The sequence below is a fragment of the Python bivittatus genome, unplaced genomic scaffold (genome assembly GCF_059951505.1).
Source record: "Python bivittatus isolate LINGU-HERP-01145 unplaced genomic scaffold, Pbiv_v1 ctg000980_np1212, whole genome shotgun sequence".
Taxonomy (NCBI): Eukaryota; Metazoa; Chordata; class Lepidosauria; order Squamata; family Pythonidae; genus Python; species Python bivittatus.
In genome coordinates this window covers 49,391,144-49,411,882 of record NW_028277125.1, presented here as the reverse complement: position 1 = coordinate 49,411,882, position 20,739 = coordinate 49,391,144, and the positions used below count along the sequence as shown (strand labels likewise).

Below are 20,739 nucleotides of genomic sequence, written 5' to 3'. Positions count from 1 at the left end.
ATTTCCTATCCTGATGTCTGGAGGCTGAGGGTCTAGATGGGGAACAAAAAGCTTCAACTGAACCCTGGCAAGACTGAGTGGTTTTGGATTTAGGGACACTCTGGTTCTAGGACTTTACCTTCTTTGGTTCTGGATGGGGTTGCACTGTCCCAAACAGACCCTGTGCATGATCTGGGGGTCCTCCTGGACTTGCAAGTCCTGCTCGATGAGCAGGTGGCAGTTGTGACTAGGAAGGTCGTTGCACAACTTCATATTGTGTGCCAGTTGCACCTGTTCCTGGATCGGGGGGACCTTTTCATGGTCACTCATGTCCTGGTCACCTCCCGGTTAGACTACTGCAGTGCACTCTACATAGGGCTGCCCTTGAAGAGATCCGGAAATTTCAGCTGGCGCAAAATCCAGCGGTGCAAGCAACCTCTGCTTTGCAAGCTGCATTGGTTACCAGTTTGTTTCTGGGTCCAATTCAAGGTGATAGTGTTGACCTTTAAAGCCCTTCATGGCATGGGACCGGGTTACTTGAGGGACTGCCTCTCCCAGATTCATCTGCACATCTTACTAGATCCAGCAGGGAGGGCATGTTACAGGTTCTGACACCTAGAGAGCTACATTTGGCAGGGTCTAGGTGCTGGGCCTTTTCTGCTGTGGCGCCCGTGCTGTGGAATCTTCTTCCCCATGAGGTGAAGTTGGCCTCGTCACTCTTGAGCTTCTGGAGGACCCTCAAGACTTGGTTGTGCCAGCAGACCTGGGGACCCCAGGGGAATTGTGTTCTAGTGAGGTGGCTCTATTATTTTTAACATCCCTTTAGTTTGGTTTTTTAAATATTTTTTATACTTTTTAATGTATTTACTGACTTTTTAAAACTCTGTTGTATGCTGTGCAGAGTTGCTTGGTGGCCAATAAATTGTGTAAATAAACAAAAAAACAAATAAAATAATAGGCAGAAGTCTATAAAGAAGACATCCCCCCCCAAAAAACATATTTTGGTTCAGTGGCCACGTATCTGCACAACAAAACTAGTTAATTATTATTTTACTTATGTTGCTATAAACTGTCTTTGGGAAATGTTAGTGCCAATTGCTTTGGCAATGTGCATACCAAAATTGCTGCATTGGCCACTGATGCAGCCAATATGGCTCTCTACAAGTTATAGGCAAATATTTGATAAGTTGCAGTATTATAATAAAATAGTTTCCATGCCTTTGTTTCTGTTTGTTTTTATGGTCTTCTTCATGCATATGGAATTTCAGTTTATGACTGAAAGGCAGTTTATAACTGAAAGGCAGTAACACGAGTAGCCAAGAACACTCATGTTTTAGCTCCATAGAATTTATCATAGGACTATTAAAATGCCTTGATTGTGTGTCAGTGCACTGCACGTATGTCCTATTCGGATGTGAGAAATGGTATCCTGCCTTGCAGTGTAATCTCTATATTGGAGATTCTAGCTTGCACAGAATAGCATATGGATGCCCACAGAAAAACTAGGCTTTAGATGTGCTTGTAGCAAAGTAGCCAAAATGTGTCAAAACTGACTGAGCTGAAGATAGTGTCCTTCTTGTTAGTAGGGAATGTGGCATGTCACACAGCTGAAACTAAGGCTGGTAATTATGCATTATGTGAAAACAAAGATTTGATGGGCAGCATATGTCAATATCCTCTCTCTCTCTCTCTCTCTCTCTCTTTTTAATGCCTTCAAGTCAGTGTTGACTCCTGGTGGCTCCCTGGACAAGTCCCTGCAATTTTCTTGGCAAGATTTCAGAAGTGGTTTGCCATGGCCTCCTTCCTAGGGCTCAGAGAGAGAGAGAGTGACTGGCCCAAGGTCACCCAGTTGGGTGTGCCTAAGGCTGGACTAGAACTCAGAGTTTCCTGGTTTCTAGCCTGATGCCTTAACCACTTCACCAAACTGGCTCCATGTCAATATCCATAAGCTATCAATATCTGATTATTTGCATAGTATATGGAAGATTGTGATTTGGAATATAAAAGAAGTGAACAGTAAGGAGAGTGAATTCATCAATGAAATGAATGAAATTAAAATAGGTATGTTGTATGTCTGTAAAACTAAGAGAGAGCAAGGATGTGGTAGATCTGAATGAAAATTATCTAATTCCATGGAATGGATTGATGAATGCATACATGCAGGGGGATCAAGGTGCAGTTTTAATTATAAATGAAAGGGTGAAAATATACTCTATATTGGAAATAATGGATTGGTGTTATTTAAGTTGTAGGTGTGTGTGAAAGCAGGAATCCATAGGTTGGTGGTATTGTGTGTTATGATCCAGTGAATCATGAAAATAGAAGAACCAGAAATGAGTTCTTTTTTCTTTTTGAGGGGAGGGGATGTGCAAATTCTGAATAAATGTGATCTAGGGAATAACAATAACAAGCTGAAAAAAAAAAATCCCCATCCCTTTCTGTGTCATGATACAATTATGTATGTTCCTAGAGTTGTTTGACAGAGGGAGTCACAGCCCGTCGCTGGAGAATCGTCCACCTCTGATCTACTCAGAACATGACCAAATCTGGATCAAATCAAAAATATTTTATTTGTTTGTTTGTTTGTTTTGCATTTTATTCTCTATATTCTCATTGTCCACAGTTATCTCTCTCCCTTTAGAACAGTGCTTATAATCTGCCTATTCCATGTATCTGTGAAGTAGCCAGGAATCAATGAAAACTTATGCCGTAATAATGTTAGTCATAAAAATGCCATGAGTTTCTGTTCTACTGTATAACTGTAATGTTATGAACAACGTGCCTCAACCCAGCTCAGAAAGACTTCTAAACTCTCTTACACAAATTTAAGTATATTCAGAATAATTGTACTAAAATCTATGTTCAACATGTTGCACTATCTTGTTTAGTATGAATAATCGTACTAAAATATATGTTGCATTTCATTGGACCTAATATGAGTACATCTGGATTCAAATCACAACTGCTGCAGAGAGTTTTAGTTCCAAATACTTGCTACTTGGAATATTTTGCATTACTCTCTGCTACACCATCTCTATTCAACAGAGCATCAAATCTAGAAAATTCATTCCATTTAATAAATATGTCTGCAATGCCTACACATCCACTCATGTGCATGTCCAGTGCACAGAGGGTAAAATAAATTAATATGCTAATTGCAATATTGAATGAAATAAAGGGGGAGCTAATACACATTCATTTTAATGCTGTTTTGAATAATGAAACTAACCATCTGTCAATTCATGGGGTTGGGGGGGGAGAATCCTGGCACTGTTGATATGCCATTCAGCATGATGTTATGCCGATATATATCTACTTAGCATAATGTCAGTGGCTATGTGCCTTTTATGAAGCTGACTGTGGATTGTTCAGTTTTTTTAGGGCCAAATAGTCCCTAATTTTTTTTAAAGCAAACCCTCAATATATTCAGTTTGTCATAGGCAGGCATACCCATGTGCCTATGATCAAAAGCTAAAGAACTGGTATCTGAGTGCAGAACAGCAGAGCCCATGTGTAGCTGTGGCTTTGTTTTGGTGCCATAGCAGTTTTTACCATGAAAAATATAATCTGTTGTTCATTTTGAAAAACAGTTGCTTCCTTGCCAGTGAGAAATTCTTATTACAGGAGCATTTCTGCCTATTCTTTGGATCGTGTTCCATGTCTTTCACTGTTAATTGTGCATTGCTGCTATAGTAAAGAATCCAACCATAGCAGTCATTAATCTGGATTCTGGGGTCTGGCATAAAGTGATGGGTGGTGTTGAAATAACAGAGAAAAAGTGATACAAGCATAGAGGAAAGACCAAGGAGCTGGCATCCACTGGATATAAAATCAGAATCCAAAGACTATTATGTTTAACTCTGATTACCTAGCCTGCTTTAGCATGAAAGCTCAAGAAGCGAGATTTGAGGGATAGTAATAATGAATGGCTGGAGAATGATGAGAAAATGTAATGTCTGATTGCTAGAGTCAAGGTAGAAGCTTTTATGTGGATCCCTTTATTTCAAGAGTTCTGGGTACAGTACTTATTACTTGGAATGTCTTTGACTGATTCTGATTTATCTCTTTAAGGAAGAAGTTCAAATCTTTATTAAAGTTCACATAGGTAGGGTAATTTCATCTTTATCTACTCTGGGTGAGAAAGAAATAGTTCCTGTGGAAAGAAAGTGAGCATGGACACTAATATATGGGGAGTGGTAGAATGTGACACAGGCATATCTTTAAATCACAGCAAGAATAATCAGAGATAATATATGTAGGGCTTGCCTTGGACTCACACTGGAAACTTTCATGTGCTGATTCAAACTTTTCAGAATCAGCTAGAAAAGGCTTTATACTTTTTGGCACTTGAAGATACCTTCAGGCTCTTATCCTTTCTGTGAATTTTGGAGAATGTGCTATGATTAGAATGACATTCTCTACTCTCTTCCTTCTTTTGTCTTGTGTTTAATGTGATAATGATCAAGGGAAATGTCAGAGGAAGAGCGAGATTCTCTAGCTTTTTTGCCTCCTTTGCCTTTCTTGTCCTTATCTGCTGCCTCTGTTTATTACTACTCTATTAATGACTGCAGGACTTCTGTTTTATTTTGTCAGGGAAATGCATGCTTCCACAGCTGAGCTTTCAACAGAAAAAATGGGGGACTTCGGCAGAAATCATGACATGCTTTTTTTAAAAATAGCATCAAATATAGTGAAAAAGGAAAGGCATCTGTGCTTTTGCACAGAATGTGTTACAGAACTATTTGGAGTAGTTAAATAGGGTATTAAGTTGCTCTAGCCCTTTCCTTTTTTAAGACCATCTTTGCTTTGTCTACACTTGGCTATATACAGCTATTTGTGTAAATCATCTTTCACAACAGTGATTTTCTCGACATTTCAGAACATTTGTTTTCTCTTACCTTTCTCTTGTTCCAAATTCCAGTTTCTCTCTGCTTTATCTGTACAGATTATGTTGCTTACGGATCCTGAGATTGAGAGCAGTCTGCTGATCAGTTCTGATGAAGGAGCCACCTATCAAAAATATCGGTTGAACTTCTACATCCACAGTATGCTTTTTCACCCCAAGCGGGAGGACTGGATTTTGGCCTACAGTCAAGATCAGAAGGTTAGTATTGCTTTTATTTTCTGTCAGGGCCAAGTTTATTATTAGGCAGAACAAAGTGTCAGTTAACAGCCAGAAGATCAGGAACAGCAGTAGATTCAGAGCAAATACCCAACTATTAACCCCTCCAACTATTCTCTAAAATAACCAAATGCTCAACTTTTTATGTAGTTAAGAGTACATTAGATCTTTAAGTGCAATTCTGGGGACTGAAGTCTAAAAAGTAGAAGGTGGGCAGGAACAAAATTAAACCTGATTTAATTTATTTAACTTCTACATCTAATTAAAATTAAACAGTTTCCATTCTTGTATTTAATTATTTTCCTCTTGTGTCATATTACAACTGGAAATCAGGACAACTCATCATTCCAGAGAGTCTTACCTGGTCAATTCCTCATTAATTTAAGAATTCCTAGAATAAAACATGGAAGTTGGTTTATGCTGTAGAGATTTGTGCCAAATGTAAGGTTTACCCCGTTCGTCTCAGAGACACATGTGTTCTCTCGTGACACGTGTGTTCAGCAAAGAAGTTTACTCAAGCGTAACATAAGTTAGTACAGACAAAGCCAGGGTTGGCTTGGCATAGCTTACATGGTATTTTATAGCTTCCCTGTTCCCGCGCTTTACCCGTTGCTTAGTTACATATTACTGATTCAGATTCAGTCCAGTGCAGATTCAGTCCAGTGCTTTTGTCTTTCTGATTGCAGTCTGTGGGTTGTGCTGTTGTTGCCTTTGTTGGGTTTGCCTGTTTGCACGCAAAGCCAGGAGTCCTTGATCGTTCATTGATTGCTTCTCTTCGGAGTCTCTGTGTTTTCCTTTGTTTCCAGCACCGGAGGGAAGCCGCGCTGATACAAAGTATCCGCTTACAGTTTTGAGTTACCTGTCAGCAATCAGTTCGCAGTTTTACTTCCCCTTTTTCTCTGCTAGCGCCTGGGTGGTGAAATTGACTAGGTGAAGCTGAGCAGCGCGTTCGCCCTGCCGTTTCATGCCCGCTGAATCTGACAGCAAATACCTCTTTGCAGGAGAGGTGCTGCACAACCTTCTAGGATGTAAGCAGATTAAATGCCTGTCTCTTAGTACAGAAGTAGGCAACCTGGGACACTAGAACTGCATGCAACGCCCCCTGCATGCCAACACCACTCCCTAGCCCCTTTTTGGGTGTGTGTGCATGTCTTCCTAACCATAATTTGAGAGCATGGTTTCCTACAATTTTGGGAGGGGAAACACACCCAATTATAGTTTCAAGCTCTTAAAAAAAAAAAAGACTATGATCATTTATAAAACAAAGAAACTCCAAAATTTTTCCCAGAAAAACAAGACAAGAGCAAGAAAATCCAGGTTTCAGCCACTTTGCATCATCACCCTACTTCTGGTTCCAGAAAATGTTAAATGCAGCCCCTAGGTAGCAATAGGTTGCCTATCCCTGCCCTGAGTGGCTCTGCAGGTGAGATAGCTGTAGCATGTTGTCTAGGTGGGTGGATGACAGAATGTCACATAGGCTGGCAATTAGGCCAGCAAACAGGCCAGTAGGATTAAAATGATAAGAAAGCAGTAGTGGGAATTGGTGAGCGGCACTGATGTCTGCCTTATCCCAGGTGATGATCATCCCATCCTATTGCTGTTCTTAGATGCTGTTTCCTTCAGCCACAGGTTGGTTAGGAAACAGTTTTGCAGATGTGCAAAACTCACATCTGACAAAATGGGAAATATTACACATACAGTACTTCTGTAGGTAATGTGAGCTTTTAGTTCCCTAGGCTGATGCTTTCAGATCATTTGACAAAACCATGCAAGCTGATATATCATTATATTTGATCCAACATATTTGAAGAATACAGAACTGGGAAAGATCATCAGTGTCATCCAAAGCATTTGAATATTCAGATATACAAATCCTGTGGTTACCTAAATTCAGTTTAGTCTAGAAGATTTAAATCAAGTCAATTTCTATTAGAATTTGCAAAGCCACATTCCTAAAGTATCCTTAAAAACAATTTTAGCTTTCTGTTATATTGCAGGGCAAAATATCCTGAGCATGAACAAATTGGCTTTACTTTAAGGAGAATACGTATATGTCATTTAGCAGTCACTTTTCAAATTGGCTCTCTCCAAGTATCAAATTTATTTCTACCTCTTTCTCCCCAAACAAGGTTTCTGAACAATTTTGCTAGGCTAAAAATGAAAGAAATACTCAGTTTCTTATCACAGGTTTTCAGCAAATGGTTCATAGATTTTACAAATATGGCAGAGTTCAAGGGTGAGAAGAAAGATTAAATGAAGGGGGGAAGGAAAAACAAGGTTTCAAAAGGAAAAATAAAAATGTCAGAACTGGACATTTTAATTTAGGGTTTGTTTGTTTTTGTTTTTTTACTAATAACAAAAGAAACATATATTTCAGTATATGACAGTTACCAAAAATCAATCTTGTGAAATGAGGTCTTCCCTGAGATCCATATGGCTCCCACCTGATGGCATTCCAGAAGACCTTGAAAACTTGGCTGTTCTCTCCAGCTTTGGGGTAGGGTGGCTGGGACTTCCCTATTTGTGATGTTTTATATCTTTTGATGTGTTGACTGGATTGCCATCTTGTAATTATCTTATGATTACCTGGTAATTATTTTGTAGTTATTTTGCAATTTGTTCTGGTTTAATTTATTCTATGTCATTGTTTTTATGTTATTCTTTATTCTGTGAGTAGTCCAGAGTCGGTTGGAGTTGGGCAGCATCACAGTTGAAAAAATGGAAATGGAAATTCATCATTAATCCTCACTGACAGACACCATTGGGAATTTATCCATTAGTTTTCATAAAGCCATGTCCCATAGATATCCCATGGAGGTATATTTCAATTATTCTATCAGATAGACTTCCATGTGGCAGTCTGCCCAAGTTCAGTGGCTAATAACCATTGAAATGGCCCCTTGCTACTTCAATTTGTGTTTGCATGAAAAAAAAAAAAAACAGTTCCTCCGCTTGATAACCTTGAACAATTTGCCATATTATGAGAGTGAAAATGGGTCTAGAAAGATACAAAATATGTCCATGTGGCAGTCGTAAGTGCATATGTTCTTAATCTATAAAAATGATTAGGCAAATTCCTGAAGGACATTAATGGATCTCAGCTGATAATGAACTGCCATGTTCAGAGTTAACATCTAACTATAGTGGAGAAATAAACAAGAAATGGCTATCAGCATGCCAAAGTACCATCTGAAGACACTCAATTTGGTTATTCTTTTTCACCTAACTATAAGGAATAAATTGGTATCCTTGAATCTTGCCTAGATTTCATAATAGGCTAGACAAAAGTGAAGATGTATAGATTACTATATATCCAGATTAAAAATGAGCAAAATCTGCACCATTTTCTGACCGTTTGAAGGCAATCTGGCATGCTTTTGTAAGGATTTTTTTTTAATCTAAAGAAATACCAATCACGATGGACAAGAAATTGCATATTTGATTTTTTAAACACGTAAGATATGTTTTTCAAACACAAAAGATACCTTTCAGTTTTTGTAATTGTTAAAGAAGCTAGCACACTTGGCAGTACTTATCTCTTTGTGAAGAGCACCATACTTCATAGCACCATACTTTTAAGTATGATCATTTGACCGTACAATATCACATAGTCAAATGGGCATTCCAGAAAGTGCTGAAGTAGAAGACCAGCCTGCAATAACCTGATTATTTTATGCATGTTTTTAACAGCCATCTTCTACATTTTAGAAAGGAAGGAAGGAAAAAAAGTAAGGTCTTTCTGCAGGCTTTAATTTTTTGATTGTGAAGAAAGTTCAACACACCCTGGATTTTATCCCACTAATATATGTCCTGCTATTGACCTACTATAATAGTACATTCTGTTATGTATATAACAGAATGCAAAGATGCTATTCATCAGCAGAAAGTCAGATTTAGATATTAGAAACTGAAAACTGGAAGATGTTGTGCTCCATTTGAAAGATCCGACTTTCAGGTTGGCTGTGTTCCTTGATCCTCGGCTGTACCTCGAAGTATTTTAGCAAGTATTTGCACAAATACCATTTTTTTCATTGTTCCTGAGTAATCAAATGTCTGATTTACATTTTGGTTCCATCGTATTATTGCAATATACTCTATGTGGGGCTACTTAAAAGAAAGTCCCAAAGTTTTTTAGCTGGGTTACTGAATGGTGCACAGTCTTATGACCATATTATGGCTAGATTGAGGATCCACACCAGTTTAGGCTACCACATCTGGGCTACAAAACTCTCGATGATACCTAGGGGACAGCAAAGAGATTTCAAAACACTTTACTGTCATTTGGTTGCCCAGATTTTTGCAGCCCAGCTCTGATAGCCCTATACCAGCAACCAGTGATTTCAGAGCTCAATTCCTCTGAAAGACTTCCTGTTGTATTATGAATATTTGCAAAATATCAGGCCTCAGAACCAGATACCCAGGAGAGGGCTTACTTATATATTACTACAAAGTATGAAGAATTTCCCTCTGGATCATAATAGGTATTCACTTTTTCTGCTTTTAAAAAGAATACCAATACCAGGCTTTGTAATTTAGTTTTTATGGAGTGTGTATGTGTGCATATGTGTAGATATATGTATCTGATAATTTTAATGGTGTTGGTGTAATTTTAATGTTATATTTTCACATGTTTATTTTATATTTTATACCCTATTTTACAATTGTGCACTACCTTGATAGCTCTGGAAAAGCAGAATAAAACCATATTAAAAATAGAGAAAATATCTTAATTCCATTTTATTTAACTATATACTAGGTTTGCTTGACTAACCCTAGTTAATGTCACTGGACACATTCCCTGTGGCCCTTGGAAGCCTTAAATAAGTCTGGAAAAACAGAGGCTGCTGCTGAACACAGTTGCCCACCCTGGTATATTGTCTGATTTAGAATTTCTTATTTTCTTCAAATGCCTTGATGTATAAATTAAAGATTTAGGAGAAATTATCAGAAATTAATAAAAGATATCATCCAATATCTTTTCCATTTGTGAATGTGAAGTATATGTTATTTAATAGAATACTTTGTGTGAGAAGAGAATCATTTGAGAGAACATTGATTAGAGGTACCTTTGCCTAAACATATTAATGATGGTATGATGGTTATTTGTTTTATTTATTTATTTTTTGTCTTGTTTTGTTTGAAAAACTAAAGTGGCATCACATGAAAGAAAAACAAATGGTTGGTATGTTAATCTCCCTACATTTTAAACAACTTTTTTTTGTTGTTGTTTAGATGGATATTGGAAGACTTTATCACTATCAGTGGTCCTCATCAAGAATAAATAAATAAGTACCCAGGCAGCCAGTGAACCATATTAATGGCTTTTGTACAGCATACTGATTGCTTGGTATCTTTGAAATGCTTGAATTTTCCCACCTTTCAGTTTGATTTTCTGCATTAATTAATCTTTAACCTACTGAGGCATTGGAAGAACTGGCCTAACTGAACAGAAAAGAGGAGGCAGTAAATGAACTGGAATAAGTTCTCAGAAAGTTTTGTATGCTCTGCTCTCCTATGCACTCCTTGCATTATCCAAAAAGTCTCTCTCTTTTTTTAATTTCCTGCCCAAATTGCTCCCTAGTTTGAAACTCCAAGAGCAAGATGGATTATTGTACGCACTGAAATGTTACACTGTATTATAGAATTATAAAGTTTCAATGGTCTCATAGATCAAATTTCACTGCTATTGGATTCCATCATAATGGAATATGTAATGTTTTTGCCATTGCTACAAGACCTAGCTGCTGCACGAGCAGTGGTGTGCTAGAGAGGGCTTATACAGGTTCGCAAGAGCTGATTGTTAAATTTTCTGGAATTTTGTGAGCTGGTTGAGAGCCGAGCGGAGCCGTGATGTCTAGCATGCCAATCAGCTGTTTGGCAGCTTGTGGCGCGTCAACAGCAAAGCCAGCAGTGCTGGCTGTTATACGTTTAATAGCACATTACTGTGCATGAGCCAAGAAACTGGAAGCTAGTGTTCAGTTGGAACTAGTACTGTGAAGAGGCAATGTATGGTCTACATTTAACTCATTGCTTGAAAATTGAATACTATATTACACTATATCATTATTACTTTAAAATTCTACAAGATGTGTTTCTACTTTTCTTTTTCTCCTTTTTCCTCTTTTTTCTTCTTCCTTTTCTTTTCACTTCCCCCCTTTTTTAGGTTTACTCCTTTGTTTCTTTTGTTTCAGCTATGCATTTATAGTTATATAGTTTGGGGCATGTATTTGTCATTATGTCATTTATAGATATTTTAAATGAAATGAAAGTTAGTAGTTTTCTATGCAGTTGCTCGCATTTATACTGTATTATTTGTTTCAGTTTTTAAAATTTTAAATATTCATCAGATTAATAAAAGCCCTTGCCTAGAAGTTACAAAAAGGCTAGCATGAGAGAGATAAAATTATAGTTTGGTACCGTATATTCATTTTTTTTCAAGTTGTAAGATATTACAGTATCATCACACAGTTTGAGAAAGTTCTTTCAATGCCCTTTTGAAATACAGTGGTACCTCGGGTCATGAACACTTCTGTTCACGACCAATTCGGGTCACGAACAGCACCATTCGCAAAATTTTGCTTCTGTTCGCGAACTCCGCATCAGGTGACAAACAGGATCCACGGCCATTTTCCCTGCTGTGACACGTGGTCGTGGCTTCCTGTAGGGAGGGGGACTCTCCCTCCAAACAATAACCGCCTCCCACCCGCCTTCCTGTCCTCCACGCCTCTCTCTCTTCATAGTGTACTGTACTGTACTTTGTGTCATATTTTTGTGGTTTTAAAAAAAAATACATATGGTTCAGAATGGATTAACCATATTTACATTGAACCTTATGGGAAAATTTGATTCAGGTCGCGACCAAAATCAGTTGGCGACCAAATTCGTAGGGGTCAGAACGGATTAACCGTATTTACATTGAACCGTATGGGAAAATTTGATTCGGGTCGCGACCAGAGTCGTGGAACGAATTAAGTTCGTGACCCGAGGAACCACTGTATTGGTCTTCCTTCAAGCTGTGGAAGGAGATGGTGATATTAAGGCTTTCAATAGGTAGTCACTGGGATTCCATAATGGCTGCATTATTCCACCTGATGGAAGTAAGGGACTGCCACCAAACAGTTTGCTTGTTAGAGGTCAATGTGTGAAGACTGAGAAAATTATCCTGAGGTTTGACCAGCTGAATGCTCCCAAGACATCTTGAATAAGTGCATTAAATGTGCAAAATAGAGCAACATTCTCTTACACGAACTTTGTCTGTCTGTCTATCTCTATTATATCCATCTAAATCTTAAGTAATACCACTGTGGATATTTTTGATTTGTTAAATTTCTTTTAATTAACCCTAATGTTTTGATATTTTTCCAAGTGCGTCCGAGTGGTTTCCTACGTAATATAAAATGAGGCAGTGGTTTCAGGAGCCACTTTAAAACCAGGGATGGAGGCCACATGTCATAAGCAGTATACCAGTGAAATATCCCATAGGTTAAAGTCAATTTATAGTGCTACATTTCTATACAAAATATTTTCAACAGGCTAGCTCTGCACTTCCACATGGCACTTTTCACCTTTTCTTTTTCAAGTTGTGCCTCCTCCTCTTCACTGTCTTAAAACTGGGGACACCAATGAATATTTCTCCTACATGGATTCTTTAGAAATAGGTGCAGGATCTCATAAAAATCTCATTCATTTCAGTATCTCAGCTCAAAGTAATATAATAGTGGAAATGTCATCAACCTTTGATTGATGACTTTCATAGCTGAGACCATTTCATACCCATACTCTGTACATCTCTAGAATAGCAAACATGAAATTATAGTAGTATGTGGCACTCAGGCACAAATGCAGTTTAGAGTAACTAAGAATGCAGATCATCTGACTATGTGTGTACAGATAAGTAGTTGTCATACATTTCCTCATAAAGTGGAAAAAAGGAGAAGGGAAAAAAAATAGGTAATTCCCTGGAGATCAAGTTCCTTAGCTGTTAATTCAGTCTCTGCTCTATGTAACATTTATTTTCTATATTTGAAGGAAATGAAAAGAAACTTGCCTTTTTGTTTGAAATTTCTCATCCGTAGTGAAATAATTTTAGTTTCCAGGATGTATATTCTGCAATTTAATCAAACAATGAGGAATTACCAACTTGATCCCAGGAAAATGAAAGCAATTGTCAGGGGGTTATATGATTTTGTCTCTTGTTAAAAAAAGAAAAGAAAGGAATCTTTTTTTTTTTAACAAAAATCAGCATTTTGTTTATCAGTCTAAACAACTGAAAGAAAAATGGCCAGTGTACCATTTTGGGAGGATAAAAACATGGCTAGCTTATTTCCAGTCTACCAATTTTCTGTCAGTCCAAAATAATATGATTCCCCAGCAAATATTTGACAAAAACTCCCAGTTGAAAAGGTATTTCATTTATCTGATGGCTTAGTTAAGGACAAATTTGTGAAGCTTGAGTGCTTAAATTTAACCTGACACACCACATTCTATTTCATAGCCATTTCATTATTGGGTGCTTTTGTTTTTTATTAAATACAGTTTGAGTACCATTTGAATAAGGGGAATATCCCACAATCTTATGTAGAAAAATATCCATGATTGTGTTCTGGCTGCCTAATGTGCAGTCTCTCTCTCTCTCTCTTTCTCAAAATTGGAAGCATGAAGCTTAAAACTGGGAAACAAATAAAGGAGAGGGCGGTAGCCTATCTGTTATGGACTTCTCACAGAATCTGGTTGGACATGTTGGGATTCTAGGATAATGCAAATATTCTAAGGGATGATTCAGTGTGAAGGAGATTTGATTCAATTATCACTTCAAATTAAAAATTTTAATCACATTTTCAGAATGATTCAAGACATCAGATGAAATTCAGTGCCTCTGATTCATTTTGGGTAGTTTTGAAGACAATTTGGTAATTCAGTAGACTTTCTGGCCTTGCAGTGTCAAACATTGGTGCAATTTTCCTTCCAGTGCTATAATGGGCTTTTTCTCACGTTGATATGAGTAGGCAGGCAATGAGTATTTTTCACCTCTATAAACCCACCCTAGCAGAGTACTTGGAGTAGGCCACTCTGTTGTTTGCCTCTCATTGTTTGATCTTTATTTTAGACTCTGTCATCTTTGGGTCCAGGTTACCTGCAGTTATTTAACCTTTTCAGCCTTTTGTTATTTTAATTCCTTTTTATTCTCCGCACTGTCCTCCCCAAATTTAAAATAAAACAATTCCTATAGAAGAAAATATATGTAGCTCAGGATTGAACTGTAGAGTCCTTGGTGTTCTCTGAGCTTGATTGTTTGCTTGCAGACATTTCATTACCTGACTAGGTAACATCATCAGTGCCCACTGATGCTGCACTGTTGCTGCACTAATGATATTACCTGGTTGGGTAATGAATTGTCTGCAAGCAAACAACCAAGCTCAGAGAGCACCATGGACTCCACAAAATAATTCCTGTTTTCTGTATTTTACTGTGCATATGTCTGAATATGAAGCAGTTTCTTCTGCTGTGCATATTATCTGAATATGAAGCAGTATGTGTTTGGTATTTGACTGAAAATAAGTTTTGATTTGATGATTTGATGAAGCAGTATTTTACTATTAGAGTGTTAATAGTGGAATCCTTGGGGTTCTCTGAGCTTGGTTCTTTTCCTGCAAACGTTCCATTACCCGGCTAGGTAACATCTTCAGTGCTGGAATGGGATGGGGTTTGTTCTCTGTTTATATATATGTTTATATGCATTTTTGGATTTTGCTTGGTCTAAAATGCAGACAGTTTCCCAGTTAAAATTATGGTTATATCTGTCCATGTGTTGTGAGATTAAGGAGTTTTCATCATGTCTTCTGACTCCTAGTTAGACTAGTCTGACTACTCACTACCCTTCTTAGATATCTTCATCAGCAGAGGAAACAACAGCAAACTAGAAACCCAAGTTTATCAGAAGACAACCCACACTAATCAAGTACTCCATTACCAAAGCAACAACCCTACCTCCCACAAGAGGAGCTGTGTAAGAACATTATTCAAGCGAGCACAAACACACTGCAGCAACCCAGAACAGCAGAAAAAGGAAAGAGACCACCTCTACAACATCTTCCAACAAAATGGATATCCACACAACTTTATCAAAAATTGCCTGACCATTCAACCTACTACAACACAAACAACACAAACTATGAAAGGATTACACTTCCATACATCAGAAACATCGCAGAAACCACCAACAGACCACTACAACCACATGGCATCTCCATGGCACACAAACCAACGAAAGCCCTCCAAAATATCTTAAGTAAACCAAAAGACCCCATAGCACAAGAAGAAAAAACAGGAGTCATTTACAACATACAGTGCAAGGACTGCAACAAACACTATGTAGGACAGACAGGCAGAAGACTGGCAGAGCGCATCCACGAACACCAACTAGCACTCAGAATACATGATGAAAACTCCTTAATCTCACAACATATGGACAGATATAAACATAATTTTAACTGGGAAACTGTCAGCATTTTAGACCAAGCAAAATCCAAAAATGCAAGGGAATTCTTGGAAGCGTGGTATTCAGACAAGGCAGCAATTAACAGAGACAAAGAGATAAACAGCATCTACACACTATTCAGAAGAGACAAAAGATCAGAACAGCTCCTCACCAGCAATTATCACCAAGATAAGCAGAGGTTACCACAGGGCACACAAGCAAGCAGCAAACAATACCCTAATCAAGGAACTACTAGAGGGACAAAACAAAACCCCCACCCCCACAACACTGGCAGGGCATGCAAGAATATATAAACAGAAAGCAAACCCCATCCCATTCCAGCACTGAAGATGTTACCTAGCCGGGTAATGAAACGTTTGCAGGAAAAGAACCAAGCTCAGAGAACCCCAAGGACTCCACAGTTCAACCCTGAGCTACACACATTCGCCTCCAGAGTGTTAATTGTTTCTTCTTTTTTTTTTTTTATAAATGTTTTTTTATTTTTACAACAAACACAAAACATACATGAACAAACAAAAACATAAAAAGGCATAAAAAAAGCATCTTCCATTTTATACCGTGTGTCAATCAGTTACCAACTCGTTGGTGCCCCTTTCATAATCTTAAATTCTCATATCATCTATTCAAAATATACTTGTATACTTATCAATAAACAATTATTAATCATTCATAGCTAATCTATAGAATCATTTATTACAAAAAATTTTAACTTTCAATAGGATTAGTAATACATTTTCATCTATCGATTATATGTGTATATATATAATAGTTAATATCAAATTTCTATTATAAAATTTCCTAATCCATTACATTACTATATTTTCTCATCTAATCATTAATAAAAACAAATCCCGTGTCATATAAAATTACTTATCTTCTTACTCTAATATCAAATCTCAATTTAACTCATCTCTGCACATTCCATAATTTTCAATAGCTTCCTCCTGCATAAGTACTTTTTAATTTTTCAAATTCTTAAAAGTTACAGTTCTAACCAGTATCAGTTACAGTATCAGTTACGGTTCTAACCAGGTTACAGTTCTAACCAGATTCTTCACTACATGTTTCAACAAAAATGTCTCTAGTTTAAAATCTATATGTTACTATATTCAACCATGTATAAATTTTAGTCTAATCTCTTAAGACATTTACAATCAAATACAATTTTTAACTATACATCTCAGATTTATACTTTATTCCAGTGCTTGCATAATTTTGAGTTCACCCTTTTCATTCAATATCCCAAAATATCTAGCTGTTTATTCCTTTTTCTATGTTATTGGATAAGAGAAAGCAATAATAAATGTCCTTTCAAACATTCTGCTTTTTAAAGCTTCTGTCAGTTCCATCATTGTTGTATTCCCCTCGTTTTTCTTTAAACATCTGAAGTAGTTTCTTTCAATATTGTTTTACTTCTTCTTTTTGTGCATTCTCTTAATACGATTTTCCATTATAATCTTGTATAATCTTTTTCTCACCCTCAGTGCCAAGAACAAGTCTGTCCCTCTTCATTTATCAGTTGATTAACCCTTTTAATTCTCAGTTTATAGGCCTCACAATAATTCTGTTTAATGCTTCTGATTTCTTGTACTATTTCTTCCTTTTCCATTGATCCCGTTTTATGTTTAATTAAGTCCATTTTAGCTTTAATATCTTTTTTCTTTTTTTTTCTTTTTTGCGGGAATTTCTGCAGCTCTTCTTCCAGTTTTTTATAGTCATCCTCGATAGTTTAAAGATCTTTTTCTGCATTGTGTTTCTCGTATAGTCTATTATCTTGATAAACCTTCATTGAGTCAAAGGATTCTTTATCTTTGTTCTTGCCAAAAATAATATAAAAAAATAAGCAAAAGGAGAAAAATAAAATAAAAAATAAAAAAAAAAGGAGAGGAGGGGAGAGACTAAGTCTCTTTTAAAAAAATCCAACTGGGAGGGGGGAATGGAGAGCAAAGCAAAGCTTCTAGCAGAAAAAAGAGCTACTGCCACTAATCAAGGCTCTTGTGACTAGCTCAAACTTTCCATCTTGATATTTTCAAAATCGCTTTCAACTCCACTTTCTTGTTTATAGTTACGGATGGCACCTGTATAAACATGCACATCCCACTATCTTTTTAGAAAGCACAGAGTCCTTGAGCATGCGTCACAATGAAAGGAAAAAAGCACTAAGTCGCGCCTCTAGATGGCAGTGCAACTTTCTTTCATTTACTTTCTCTTAACTCCACTTTCCCCATTTCAAAATCAAAAAGTATAAATTTCTTATAACAATAAAGAAATCTTAGTCAAAAAAAAAGGCTTAAAATAAAGAGTTATTGAGTATTAAAAAGAAAAAGCCAATCCAGTTAAAAATATATTTTTTTAAAAGAAAAACATCTTGTCAATTCCACTAAAAAGGGAAAGTTGAAAAGAAATTTTTTTTCCCCCTTCTTTTTTTATAAAGTTCAATCTCGCCGCTTAATCCACTTTTCTTCACTTTTAAAAATCTCTTTAAGTTACTTAAGGTGTTCTCCAAGAATAGTTGAATAATAAAAGTCCATCTCACCCAGTTGACACCCCTCTCTTCCTTCTTCCTTTGGAGCTGTCCCGGCTTTCGCAGCCATTTTGGGCTGGCTCTCCTCCGCCGGCTTCAAGAGCTTCTCCTGGGATCAATCTGGGACTTGCGGCGTCCCTGAGATCCGCGGGACGCGCCCTTTACGATCGCCATCTCTTCGGGACGGCTTAGGTCCATCGGGACCGTCCAGGGGAGGAGATATCAGCTGCGATCCTGGGAGCCCAGGATCGCCCGCCGTATCGCCGCGACGCCAGCTCCGCCCTCCCAGAGTGTTAATTGTTTCTTTATATTGTATAGGTGTTTGTTTTTTGTTTGTTTGTTTTGTGCCTTCGGGTCAGTTTTGACTCCTGGTGACTGTCTGGACTAGTCCCGGCAGTTTTCTTGGCAAGGTTTTTCGGAAATGGTTTGCCATTGCCTGCTTCCTAGGGCTCATTGAGAGAAAGAGAGAGACTGGCCCAAGGTCACCCAGCTGGCTTCGTCCCTAAGGTGGTAGTAGAAGTCCTGGTCTCCTAGTTTCTAGCTGATGCCTTAAACCCTATACCAAACTGGCTCTCACTCTCTTATAGCTCTGAAATATTCTTACATCTCCTTGTAAGGATATTTCATATTTGAGATCTTCCCATAGATTTTCAATTATAGTGAAGTCTGGGGACTCTGAAGGCCATACCAAAACCTTTATAGTCTTCATGTCCTATAAATAATTCATAGCTGAGTTGGAGGTATGTTTTGGATTGCTTTAAAAATCCACAGTTTTTGCATAGTTTTATGTCCCGAGAAAATCTCCTTTTGAAGCGTGGTACTGTATGTCCTTTTAAAAACAAATACATAAATAAAACATATGAAGTTTCCACACTGGTTTAGCATAACTTTTCTACAGGCTGTTGGCTGGACAAATTAGGGGCTGCTGACTATCTCTGTTTCTAAGGAAGTTCAGCAACAATATTGCAAAAATCTAGCAAGATGCCACCATTGAAATATCTAGCTGAAACTCTGTGTCCTGTAAAGGATCTATTATCCTTGTGATTTTTATTCCCTTCTGCTCAGGGCATGAAACAGCTATAGACAGCTGATGCCTACTCATTATAGTCTATGACTGAATATTTTATCAAATCAAATCTTGAATTAGGTAAAATTAAATATTGTTGTCTTTTCATCTTGAATCTCAATTTTTAATTAAATTACAATTTTTCAATCAAAATATTTATTATGGCCACTGACCAGCATAAGGTAATGTAAAATTGTAAGATAAACTATCTATCTTGTATGCTATGGAAAAAAATACCTAGATTTGAGTTACTGTCACAAAGCCATGGACTTACTATAATTCTAAACTCTATATAAAAATTATAAAATGGAATACAACTGTATTCATATTAAGACTTTGTGTAGTATTGTATAGTATTACTGTTAATATATAAAATTTCTATATATTGGATTAAAAGTAATAAAATAAATACTGAACCATACTACAGTAATATTTATGATAAAATGTAAAAATGATAAGGCTAAATAACAGGCAGTAGTAAATGATGATACAAATATATGTATATCCCTTTGATCTAATTATCAAATCATATCTCACACTAAATAAAATATAAAAAAGCAATACAATAAATCAATCTTTTGAATCTTGAATTCAGTTCAAATATTGGATGATTTGCACACTTCTATGAGAAATAGTATGCTGCTCCAGATAGGCCGTTAATTTGATCCAACAGGTTTTTTAAGTTTTAATGTAACCTACCCAAACATTGGGTTGTTGATTTGTATGATTACAGGTCATTGTTACACTTATTTTATATTACTGAAGTCAAAAGAGCCTGCCTACAGCAATTTTTTTTTTTTTTTACTTTGTCTAGATAGTTGCCCAGCACAGCAAGTTTGCCAGACCTTGCTTTCATTCTATCAAGTTTAAGTTCATTGTGTTTGTACAGGGTCATTTTTTAGTGGTGATCAATAAGTCCCTTCTCCCTTTCTCCCTGCTTAATTGCAGCAGACTGGCCTGCTTTCCCCCAGCAAATGAAAAATCAAAACAATTGAAATCCCATTACAGGAGCTCACTGTCAACTTGACCCAACTATAAAGATAAAACACACACTGTTATATATGGTCTTCCAACCCTTCTGATAAAGCTGCTGAAAAATTTAAAGCATTTCTTTCCAGCCAAGTATTCTAACATTTGTATCTGACACAGATTAAGATTCAAATTTCCAGGTTTAAGAAAGTTTGTAGTATTGAAACTGACTACTGTACAGTTTGCCATTATGACAATATTGTGAATTATTTCTATTCCTCTTGCCCACAGTCTCTTTTGTATTCATCTTCTGAACATAAGGAGATGTTGAGATTTCTTCTGCTTTAGGTTATATACTTAGCACGGTTGACAACACATTGGTAACTGGGTCACTCCCCACAGTAGAATCCACTTTTTAAACAAAAGAGTCTTCCTTTGTCAATTCAGCAGAGACATTCCCAGATGAACAGTGGCTAATGAAATTCACTATTCTGGGATTTACTCAGTGAGAGTTATCCCCATCTTTCTTTGCTTTTTTCCAGCTGGTTATTTTTTTCCCCTCTCCTCTCAGTTTTGGAAGT

At 37.0% G+C, this 20,739-nt stretch overlaps 1 protein-coding gene across 3 annotated transcripts in view; it reads left to right on the top strand.

The window, feature by feature from the left end:
- Window positions 1-20,739, top strand: part of LOC103048882 (VPS10 domain-containing receptor SorCS1) — a 426,712-nt gene that overhangs the window by 260,793 nt on the left and 145,180 nt on the right. For all 3 annotated transcript variants that reach the window (XM_088131613.1, XM_088131614.1, XM_088131612.1), the window contains exon 4: window positions 4,925-5,083. In XM_088131613.1, the coding sequence (XP_087987739.1) occupies window positions 4,925-5,083 (159 nt within the window). The remainder of the gene's footprint in view (window positions 1-4,924; window positions 5,084-20,739) is intronic.